This window comes from Chroicocephalus ridibundus, unplaced genomic scaffold (genome assembly GCF_963924245.1).
Source record: "Chroicocephalus ridibundus unplaced genomic scaffold, bChrRid1.1 SCAFFOLD_84, whole genome shotgun sequence".
NCBI classification, from domain to species: Eukaryota; Metazoa; Chordata; class Aves; order Charadriiformes; family Laridae; genus Chroicocephalus; species Chroicocephalus ridibundus.
Genome location: NW_026961297.1, coordinates 835,002 through 846,966, shown reverse-complemented (window position 1 = coordinate 846,966; position 11,965 = coordinate 835,002). Strand labels below are relative to the sequence as shown.

At 51.5% G+C, this 11,965-nt stretch overlaps 1 protein-coding gene across 1 annotated transcript; it reads right to left on the bottom strand.

Moving 5' to 3' along the window:
- Positions 1-10,580: 10,580 nt before the first annotated feature.
- LOC134509195 (olfactory receptor 14J1-like) lies at positions 10,581-11,492 on the bottom strand. The gene has a single exon (XM_063321675.1). The coding sequence runs from the start codon at positions 11,490-11,492 to the stop codon at positions 10,581-10,583; it is 912 nt and encodes a 303-aa protein (XP_063177745.1).
- Positions 11,493-11,965: the final 473 nt, after the last annotated feature.

The following is an 11,965-nucleotide window of genomic DNA, read 5'->3' as shown; positions in this document are numbered from 1 at the left end:
ACTGCAACTCCCATTCCACAACCCCCCTGTGCCACTCGGGGCAAAGGCAGAAGAGTTAGGAATGAAGTTGAGCCTGGGAAGAAGGGAGGGAGGGGGGAAGGTGGTTTTAATTGTGTTTTATTTCTCACTGTCATTTTTAATTAATTTCCCCAAGTTGGGTCTGTTTTGCACATGACAGCAACCGGTAAATTAAGAACATGGTGAGAGTTCCCCTCACACAAAAGTGCAGTTATTTCATCATGAAGGCAATTAGATTGGCAAGGCATGATTTCATAAAATCGTAGAATGGTTTTAGTTGGAAGGGACCTTAAAGATCATCTAGTTCACACACCCCTGCCCTGGGCAGGGACACCTCCCACCAGCCCAGGCTGCTCCAAGCCCCGTCCAGCCTGGCCTTGAACCCTTCCAGGGATGGGGCAGCCACAGCTTCTCTGGGCAACTGGGCCAGGGGCTCACCACCCTCAGAGTGAAGTTTCTTCCTGATATCTAATCTAAATCTACCCTCTTCCAGTTTGAAACCATTACCCCTCGTCCTATCAATTCATGCCCTTGTAAAAAGTCCCTCTCCAGCTTTCGTGTAGGCCCACTTCAGATACTGGAAGGCTGCTATAAGGTCTCCACACAGCCTTCTCTTCTCCAGGCTGAACAACCCCAGTTCCAACAGGTCCATGTCCTTCCTATGTTGAGGACTCCAGAGCTGGACGCAGTACTTCAGGTGGGGTCTCACCAGAGCACAGCAGAGGGGCAGAATCCCCCCCCTCCCCCTGCTGGCCACGCTTTTGATGCAGCCCAGGATGCGGATGGCTCTCAGGGCTGCGAGTGCACATCACTGGCTCATGTTGAGCTTCTTATCCACCAGCACCCCCAAGTCTTTCTCCTCAGGGCTGCTCTCAAGCCATTCTCCACACAACCTGTATTTGTGCTTGGGATTGTCCTGACCCGTGTGCAGGACCTTGCACTTGGCCTGGTTGAACCTCATGAGGTTTACACAGGTCCATCTCTCAAGCCTGTCAAGGTCCCCCTGGATGGCATCCCTTCCCTCCAGCTTGTCAACTGCTCCACAGCTTGGTGTCGTCGGCGACCTTGCTGAGGGTGCACTCAATCCCAATGTTCATGTCGCCAACAAAGATGTTAAATAGCACTGGTTCCAGTACTAGCCCCTGAGGAACACCACTGGTCACTGCTCACCACTTAGACATCGAGCCATTGACTGCAACCCTTTGAGTGCAACCATCTAGCCAGATTTTTGTCCAACAAGTGGTTCATTGGTCAAATCCATGTTTTTCCAATTTAGAGACCAGGATGTCGTGCGGGACAATGTCAAATGTTTTGCACAAGTCCAGGCAGATGATGTTAGTTGCTCTTCCCTTATCCACCAATGCTATAACCCGGTCATCGAAGGCCATCAAATTTGCCAGACACAATTTGTTCTTGGTGAAGCCATGTTGGCTGTAACCAACGACCTCCTTATTTTGCAGGTGCCTTAGCATAGCTTCCAAGATGATCTGCTCCGTGATTTGCCAGGCACAGAGGTGAGACTGACTGGCCTGTAGTTGGCTGGATCTTCCTTTTTTCCCTTTTTGAAAATCAGCTTTCTTGTTGCCCTTGATGCCTCTGGCCAGATTTGACTTTATCTGGGCTTTGGCTTTCCTAACATGATCCATGGCTGCTTAGACACTTTCTCTGTATTCCTCCCAGGCTACCTGTCCTTGCTTCCACCTTCTGTAGGCTTCCTTTTTCTTTGATTTACTCGTGGTAAGTCCATGCTGATGGTTCTTAGCACAGCTGCCAAATGGGCCACACAGTCTGAGGCACAAGTGGAGCTGGTACTCCCAAAAGGGGAAGAGCTGGTCAGAGATGTGAAGACCAGTCTCAGCCTTGACTGTAGTGACCATAAAATTGTGGTCTCCCAGATCTCCAGGGAAACAGGGAAGGAGAGCAGCAGAGCACAGACCCTGGACAGTAGGGAAGGAGGCCTACTGAGGGCACTGGCAGGTGGGCTCCCATGGAAACAGTGACAGGGCCCTGAAAACATCCACAGGCCTTCATGGCCCTGACCAGCTTCACCTGGGGCCTCCACCCCCACCTCTGTCCATCAGCCCAGGAGTCCCTTTAAGCCCAGGCCTGAGGTTCAGCCCCAGCTTGATCTATGCTGTAGGTGTAAAGGTCTCCAGACACAGCCTTGCCTGTCCATGGACCTTGTTGGTTTGGTCTTGCAGGCTGACTTCCCAGCTTGATTCTTTACCTGGTGTACCATGAAATAACTGACATTCACTGAACGGCCCTCCAAGTGCTAGACCCCAGCTAATTCACAGAGGCCTAGGGCCTTTCTGCTTGCTTTCTCCATATCACTTGGTCAGGTTTTGGGAGGAGAGGAAGAAAAGCACTTGAGGTTTCTGGGTGCCAATGATTGAAAGTGGGAAGCAGAACCATCCCATGTGAAATGATTTAAAGGCTAGGCTAGTTCAACACTCTTATTTTCAACTCCTTTCTTGGCCCTGAAAACCTCCCCGTGGGGACAGACCGGCTGGTATGAGGTCCTCCAGACCTTCCCTTCTCCAGGCTAAACAAGGCCCTTCCCCTTCAGCCCCTAAGCATCTTGGTGGCCAACCGCTGAACTCGCTCCCAGCTATCAGAAACTTCCTTGCTGTGGTGGGTTGACTCTGGCCAATAGCCAACAGCCCAGCAGCCACACAGTCACTCACACTTTCTTCCCCCTTCCCGAGTGGGACAAGGAAGACATGAAGTGTGAAAAGTTTGTGGTTGACAGAATAACAGTTTAATAAGTGAAGAGATTAAGAAAACCTCAACAAGCGAAACACAGGCCATCGCTCACCACCTCCCACAAGTAAACTGATGGCCAGCCAGTCTCCAAGCAGCAGGCTCCTTGAACAACAAAAACTTCACCGTCTTCTTCCTCTGTCTCAAGCCTTTATTCCTGAGCATGAGGTCATATGGTATGGAATATGCCTCTGGTCAGCTTGGATTGGCGGTCCTGGCTGGGTCCCCTTTCAACTTCTTTCTCACCTCCCACCTACTCACTGGAGGGAGCAGAGTGAGAACTAGAGAAGGCCTTGACACCGTGCAAACTCTGTTCAGCAATACCCAAAACACTGGAGTATTATCAACACTGAGTTTTCTCAAGTCCCATGGGCAAAGGAAACAGCCGTCCTCCGGGACTTCTTGTGGTCTGGTCCAGAAGAGAAGCCGTGCTGGGCTGGCCTTTTTCCTGTAGGAGAGTTAGACCTGCAGCCCATGGAGGACCCCGGTGGAGCAGGCTCCTGGCAGGACCTGCTGCCCAAGGAGAGGAGCCCATGCTGGAGCAGGTTTTGCAGCAGGACCTGTGGCCTGTGGGGGACCCACACTGGAGTAGTCCGTGCCTGAAGGACTGTACCCCATGGAAAGGATCCACGCTGGAGCAGTTTGTGGAGAACTGCAGTCAGTGGGAAGGAGCCACATTTGGGGAAGCTCAGAAACAAAGTGTTATGAACCGACTGCAACTCCCATTCCACAACCCCCCTGTGCCACTCGGGGCAAAGGCAGAAGAGTTAGGAATGAAGTTGAGCCTGGGAAGAAGGGAGGGAGGGGGGAAGGTGTTTTTAGTTGTGTTTTCTTTCTCACTGTCCTATTCTGTTACAATCAATTGGAAATAAATTTAATGAATTTTCCCAAGTTGGGCCTGTTTTGCCTGTGATGAGAATTGGTAAATTAACTGGTAAACAAACGATCCTCCCAATTTATTGCTATTGACAAACGTGGCGAGAGTTGCCCTCATGCACAAAGGCAGTTACTTCATCGTGAAGTCAATCAGGTTGGCGAGGCATGATTTATCCTTGGTAAGTCCATGCTGATGCGTTTTGGACACGTTCTGTTGGTGGTGCCCAGAAATGTCACCCAAAAGGACTCGAACTGATGGCCCTCTCCTCACCGATGTGAGCCTGTGCAGCCTGGGGTTCCCTGGGGTGCACTTTTGGATTCTTCCAAAGACGGGTGCACCACTTGCTTGTCCTCTCTCACAAGAGACCTCTGCCAATCCCATGACCTCTCAGAAAGGATATTCCAAAGAAATATTGATCTTCCCTGTGACGCCATTACAACTATTCTCCCTGTTACACAGTGCAGTCAGTTTCTCTGATTGTTCATATACTTGTCCTGATACAGTGACCATTTCTAAAGTCACCTTTTCAGATCCAGACTGTCTAGGCAAAGGCCCTTTCCATAATTCTTCAGTTTTCTTCTCCATTTACTCTTTGTTCATTCAGGTACCTCTCACCTATGCTGCTGCTTTCACCTTCAGAGACTGAACAGCTTGACTATCTTTCAACAGTCTAATGGTCTCCTTATCCAGATCTTTAATTATGTTTATATCTATCTTTTTTTATCTAACTACCTAAAATATTTCTGCTAAGATTATCCCTTGTAGAAAAGCAACCTCATTAGTGGTAGCTTGTACTTAGCGTGTGATTACAGAATACGATTTATTATTTATGAAAACTGATTGTGCTTTACTTTTCTGAAGAATGGGAAAAACTCTCCTGTGCCTGAGCGCAGCCATGTCTCTAAGGAGCTCAGGTGGGAGATGGTGCAATGGAGCTGTAACCTCCAGCTGCAGAGATCAGTGGAGAAGTCTGATGCAAGGAGCAGTGATGTAAGTCCCAGGTGGCCAATGTCAGAAATGGGGAGGTTGGGGAGGTGAGGAGCAAGGCTGTCCATGCAGCGATGGACGTCAAGGGACTACTTTTCCTTTCTGCCCAGACTTCCTGAGCAAACACTCTGCATCAGTATCAATCAGAGAATGCTTCTATCACCTCTTCTTTAAAGTGAAAAGTAATAAAATATATCCTTCAACATAAAAGATGCATCTTTGGAATCTTCCTACTTAATTACGCTATGAAACCTCTCTAATTAGCTGTACAAGTCTTGAAGACTTGAAGAAAATTACAAAAGGAGAAATACCTTGTTAAGGCTTTCTGTCTTTTAATGAGCCCCATGGTGTATTTGCTGCTGAGTCCATAGACCTCAGATCCTGAGAGAAGGTTGAACAGAGTGCTCAAGAAATCAGAAGCCAAACTCAAAGTACCTGGAAGCGTTAATGAGCCCCACCGAGGGCCATTCCTGACAAAGCCTCCCCAGGGACTCGTTAGAGCAGATAGCTGGAGGCTGTGATTGCAGGTGGGCAAAGGCAGAGTGCAGGTGGCTGGAAAGCTGAAGAAACCCTTGGTTTGTTTGATGCAGCAGAAAGGCCAAGCCCTCAGCCCCAGGCCCTGGCAAGGCAGATCCTGTCCCTCACTTGTGGCCTAGGGCTCTTCCTGGGACAGAGGGATGTGAGGGGGAGCAATGCCAAGTGTAGGAAAATTCTGTGACACCTCCTGGCCTCCCAGAGAAGGGGCGAGGATGAAACAGAGTCCTGAGGCTCAAAAGAATCACAGACGCATAGAATCAATTATGTCGGAAAGGATCTTTAACATCATTGAGTCCAACTGTAAACCTAACACTGCCAGGTCCACCACTAAACCACACCCCTGCGTGCCACATCTTGTGGTGCTGTGCTCTCCCCCTTCCCTGCCCCTCTGGCTCCTGCTCAAGCCATAACCATCAGTGGGAGTTGTGATGAGTTGCACCTGGACTTTGGGGGATGGCTGGTAACAGTCAAAACACTGTCTGGAGTGGGGGCCTAGATATTTTGTTCCCATGCGAATATGACTATAGGTCAATTCTCCTACTCCATAAACAGTGGACAGAGCAAGAGCCCTTGGAGCTCTCCTGCACGGCAGCGGCTGCACGACAGGATCTTCCCTTGAGTGGGGACGCTCACTTAAGGTTCTTCTCCTCGAGGCTGAGAGATTCCTTGCCGCAACAGATTCTCGGTAAGTGACTAATAGCATGCTAAACTTTGAAATCTTAGCTAAGGGATCTAAGGATTGATTGCGCATATAGAATCCTTTAGACATAAACCGTTGACCGAGTCTGGGACTAGGATTGGATCCAGCCGCAGCCAGACTCCTCTCTGAGAAGGAGTTTAGAAAGCCAGGGGGTCCTTTCTGAACCTCGGGACTCAACGGGAGGGTCTCCCTGAGAGCTTGTCTGACCCCGGCCTCTATGCAGTAAATAATCAGGTGTACCTTGTCATCGAACCTCATAAAACACTGTCGCATTCACTGCTAACTTTGTTAAATCACTGTTTTCTATTAATAAATATTTCACTATTCATGACCAGGCACCTTGGCTCTGTCGGATGCCTTACCAGTGAGCCCAGAAACCTCAACCCAGGGAAGAGAAATGCTGAGATATTTCACTGCTGAGAAAGTAAAAGCTGGCAGAAGCCTTGGGACCATTAGTGTGGATGTCCCACCACCTACAGAAGAGTCCAGAAAGTTTCCAGGAAGAAGAGACCTCCGAGGCACCTAACACAGCCACAAGCCTCATCCTGCCCTAAAAAGGTATGCAGAAGGAAATGACTTCACACACACAGACCCCAGTTGTGAGCCTGCTGATGGACAATCATGTGCCCAGGCCGCAGTGATCCCACAAGCAACCTCTAGCTGCTGGCATGTTCCATACGTGCTGGCGTGTTCCATACTGTGTGTTGCATTCATACTCACGCTGCTGGCATGTCCCGTACTTGGGACCTCACAAGAACCAAGGCCGGTCATCACCCCTCTGCTGGCCTAAGGGGTGCTCTGGAACACAGGGCTTCAAACACCTCTGACCTTGCTCATGGTCTCTCAGGTCCTCAGGCAGCAGCACCCTCACAACTGGCATTCAGGCCATACGCCTGCTGCGGGGCTATCAAGGACTCAGGCAGAAGTGACCTCCCAAGCACCGAGCTCATCCATGAGGCTGGTGCTGGCCTATCGGGCACTCAGACAGCAGTGACCTCCAAAGCAGTATCAGAGAGATCTGCCTGTTTCTGGTCTATCAGAGATTCTGGCAGCACTGACCTCATAACCAACATCCACACCATGTGCCTGCTGCTGGCCTGTCAGGTACTCATGGAGAAAGGACCTCGTAGGCACCGAACCCAGCCTTGAGCCTGGGGTTGGCCTGCCACCTGCAGAGACAGGGGTGACCCCAAAATGAGCATCCAAAGCAGATGCCCGCTGTTATAGCAGCAGTGACCTCACAATCAACATGCCAGACCTTGGCCTGCTGCTGGACTGGGGTTCTCAGGCAGAAGGGACCTCACAAGCAACTACTCTAATGATAAAGCCTTTTGCTGGACTGCCGTGTCCTCACAGAATCATGTAGATTGAAAGGGATCTTTGGAGATCATCTAGATCAATCCCATCACGTAAGAAGATGTCCAGGCTGGTTTTAAGTATCTCCACGAATGGACACTCCACAGCCTCTCAGGGCAGCCTGTGCCAGGGTCATGCGCCCTTGATGCCGAAACATGTTTTCTTGAGTTCAGTTGGAATTTCTTGGTTTTGAGGATTGGGGCCTAGCACATAAGCCCTGTGTGGGGACGGTGAGGGACATGGGCTTCTTCAACCTGGTGAACCTCCTCCAGTGAGGGTCGTCATCCAAAAGGGATAACCTCACTCGAAGTATGGGGGAGAGGTGGGTGGGACAGGATAGATATAAACACATGGAAGGATTTTGCTGAAGAGATTATTAGCCTGCTGAAAGACCAGGGCATTCTTCCAACTGCCTGAAGCTCAAAGCAGCACCTGGGGAGTTTAGAGGGATGTGACTGAGCGAGGAGTAAGTGACGGGGAAACTGGAGAGCAATGGGGAGGCTGGCCCTGCTGCCCCCTTAATGGTTCGATGGGCCCACCATGCTGGAACCGCATGGGACAGGTGTGCTCGAGGGTGGGGAGACATCCCCCCAGCAAAGTACCCTGGCAGCCCTCAGGGCTCTGTCCCCCTCAGCCTGCCTGTTTTTGTGGCCTCCCCCAGTGCCTGGGCCACAGATGGTCTGTGTCCCCTCAGTGCCAGCCCCTCTCCCCAGGCCAGCACAGGAGTCCTGGTCCAGGCACAGAGCAGCCTGTCCAGAGTGGGGGCCTGCAGGAAGAGGTTTCTCCTTCTCAAGGATTCCTCCCTGCAAGCACAGAAATGCTCCCTTGCTCTTCTCCAGGGACACCCCTTCTCCCCAGAGAGCCTTTCCCCAGGTGAGCGTGTCCAGGCTGGCCTGGCTGGACATTCCTGGTTCCCACTGCGTGCTCCCTGCAGGGCCCTGAGCTGGTGTTTCTGCTCTGCAGAGGGAGGGGGCTGTGGTGCCCTGAGGCCATGGGGTGACCCTGCACTGGCCATGCTGGTCGGGGTGAGGAGCAGAACTTGCCAGAAAGGGATCACTGCTGCTAAGCCCCCTTCCATCTTCCCTCATTGCTCAGTAGCCAAGGACAGGGCTTGGCAGGACCAAGGGGTGTCTTCAGTTTCACAAAGGGCAGGGAAGGGCTGCACTAGATCAATCCCGCAGGGTTTCCAGGACAGTGGACTGAACCATTGTTTAGTCTTATGTCCCTTTCGCCTGCTGCCTCCTGGCATTGCAGGGGCCTCGTTAGCCCATGGGCTCTTCAGGTTCACCTTTCCTTCAAGGACACTCCACCTTGGATGGTCAGTCATTTTATGAGGACTCACATACTTTTCTGGGAGATCCCCTGAGCTCTGCTGGCAACTCCAAGTTCCTCTCTAGGATAGCATTGGCCATCAGCCGCACCACAAGTGGGACAGTACCAGGAAGGACAATCAAAAACCATTTGCACTCTTCTTGGACATGTGCCACCAATATCTTTATCAAAGATCTGAATGAGGGGATTGAGTGCACCCTCAGTAAGTTTGCAGATGACACCAAGCTAGGTGGGAGTGTTGATCTGCTGGAGGGTAGGAAGGCTCTACAGAGGGACCTGGACAGGCTGGATCCATGGGCCAAGGCCAACTGTATGAGCTTTAATAAGGCCAAGTGCCGGGTCCTGCATTTTGGTCACAACAACCCCAAGCAACGCTACAGGCTTGGGGCAGAGTGGCTGGAAAGCTGCCCAGCAGAAAAGGACCTGGGGGTGCTGGTGGACGGCCAGCTTAACATGAGCCAGCAGTGTGCCCAGGTGGCCAAGAAGGCCAGCAGCATTCTGGCTTGTATCAGGAACAGCGTGGCCAGCAGGAGTAGGGAAGTGATGGTGCCTCTGTACTCGGCACTGGTGAGGCCTCACCTCGAGTGTTGTGTTCAGTTCTGGGCCCCTCTGTACAAGAGGGACATTGAGGTGCTGGAGCGTGTCCAGAGGAGAGCTACCAGGCTGGTGAGGGGTCTGGAGACCAGGGCATATGAGGAGAGGCCGAGGGAGCTGGGCATGTTTAGCTTGGAGAAGAGGAGGCTGAGGGGAGACCTCATTGCCCTCTACAACTCCCTGAAAGGAGGGTGTAGAGAGGTGGGTGTTGGCCTCTTCTCCCAGGTGAATAATGAGAGGACCAGAGGAAATGGTCTGAAGCTGCGGCAGGGGAGGTTTAGATTAGATATCAGGAAGAATGACTTTACTGAAAGAGTGGTCAGGCACTGGAACGGCCTGCCCAGGGAGGTGGTTGAGTCCCCATCCCTAGAGGTATTTAAGAAATGTCTACATTTGGCACTTCAGGGCATGCTCTAGGGGCAGAGATTGTAGGTTGTTTGTTTGCGGGTTGGGTTTTTTTTTGGTGTGTGTATGGTTGGACTCGATGATCTCAAAGGTCCTTTCCAACCATGAAGATTCTATGATTACATGATGCTATGATTCTAGGCCCAGCCCTTGGTCCCTAACAGATTCCCCTGCAACTCTGACCCTGTCCCCCTGAGTCTGTGGAGAGCCCCAGAACACCAAGAGAGCTTTTCATGGAACAGTTCCTTGGGTGCCTTCCTGATACCAGCTTTGGAAGAGCCATCCAACCTCTACCGCTGCCTTGAGGAGTCCCGTTAGTGAGAGTGGTGCCAGTAGGAAGGCCCCCTCTGACACAGTGGTTCACATGGCCTGTTGCTGCCTGCAGCCACAGGGATGCCGCTGTAGAGACATCAGGACGGTCACAAGGTACACGAGACCTTAGGGGGAACACAAAGGCAAGGGCACAGCAGGACAGTGGGGGTGTGAGGAGAAACCAGCACTGGAAATGCCACATCCTGCTGCTGTCCTTGACCATGGCTCCAGGGAAGCAGCAGCCCCGACTCGCAGACAGCAGAGGCAGAGTGCCCAGCGAGGCAGCCGGGGCAGCCCCAAGGGCCCCCAGGGCAGATCCTCCATGGAGCAGATGGGCATTTTCCTCCCGAACCCCTCCTGCATGCTGGGGCTGCTCGGACAGCTCCGGAGGAGAAGTGAAGAGATGGAAGCAGAAACTAATAATTTTCTGCTGGCTTCTTTATTGAGTTTATCTAACCAGGGAGCCCAGATCCATACATACCTTAGGTATTTGGGTCAAGAGAAAAACATGTAGGAGACCAAGAAGAAAATCACAGGTATAAAGCAAACAAACAAACAAAACAACAACAACAAAACATTAAAAAAACACAACGAAATAAGAAAGACAAATATGAAGAATAGTTAGTCCTGCTTTTTCCTGATGTACAGTTGGAGCCGTAGTGGTATAATGGCCACCTTATTAATCTCAAGTAGACACCATTAAAATAGTTTCAAAACTCCATCCCTGACTTCCTTGTTCCTCATGCTGTAGATGAGGGGGTTCACTGCTGGAGGCACCACTGAGTACAGCACTGTGATCACCAGATCCAGGGATGGGAAGGAGACGGAGGGGGGCTTCAGGTAAGCAAACATGGCAGTGCTGACAAACAGGGAGACCATGGCCAGGTGAGGGAGGCACATGGAAAAGGCTTTGTGCCGTCCCTGCTCAGAGGGGATCCTCAGCACGGTCCTGAAGATCTGCACATAGGACAGCACAATGAAAACAAAACACACAAAAGCTAAAAAGCAACTTAATATGAGAAGCCCAGCTTCCCTGAGGTAGGCATCTGAGCAGGAGAGCTTGAGGATCTGGGGGATTTCACAGAAGAACTGGCCCACAGCATTGCCCTGGCAGAGGGGTAGGGAAAATGTACTGGCCGTGTGCAGGAGAGCAGTGAGAAACCCACTGCCCCAGGCAGCTGCTGCCATGTGGACACAAGCTCTGCTGCCCAGGAGGGTCCCGTAGTGCAGGGCTTTGCAGATGGCAACGTAGCGGTCACAGGACATGACAGTGAGAAGATAAAACTCTGTTGCAGCACAGAAAACAAAGAAAAAGACCTGTGCAATACATCCCAAGTAGGAAATATCACTGATATCCCAGAGAGAATTGGCCATGGCTTTGGGGACAGTGGTGGAGATGGAGCCCAGGTCAAGGAGGGCGAGGCTGAGGAGGAAGAAGTACATGGGGGTGTGGAGGCGGTGGTCACAGGCGATGGTGGTGATGATGAGGCCGTTGGCCAGGAGGGCAGCCAGGTAGGTGCCCAGGAAGAGCCCGAAGTGCAAGAGCTGCAGCTCCCGTGTGTCTGCCAATGGCAGGAGGAGGAACTGGGTGATGGAGCTGCCATTGGACATTTGTTCACTCTGGGCATGAGGGACTGTTGAAAGAGGAGAAGACCTTGGCAAGTTAAGGCAGACTTCTTTGGGCCCATCCTATTCCATTTCCCAAAATTTTCCCCAAAATGACTTCTCTTTCCTCAGAATAATTTCATTCATATCTTTTTGCGAGATCAGCTTTGTGCTGCCGAGGGCAGTATCGTTGCAGGGGCAGAGATTCAGTTGTTGATTTCCAATCCTCCCTGGATTATTCACTTCTAAGAGAAACAGATTTGGAATTTCAGTGCCCCCTCCTCAACTGAGAGATGAATTTCTCTGTCCCATCGCCCACCCAGACAACCCGGAGTAGAAGATTGGAAGAACAGGATCCTTCCCTTGCAGGTAGCCCCTGCCGTGCTGTGCTTCTTGAAAAATCTCCAGGGAACGTCCTGCAGCGATCTGCAGCTGTGAGCAGCCCTCACCCACGCAGCACCCTCTCAACAGCAGGACCC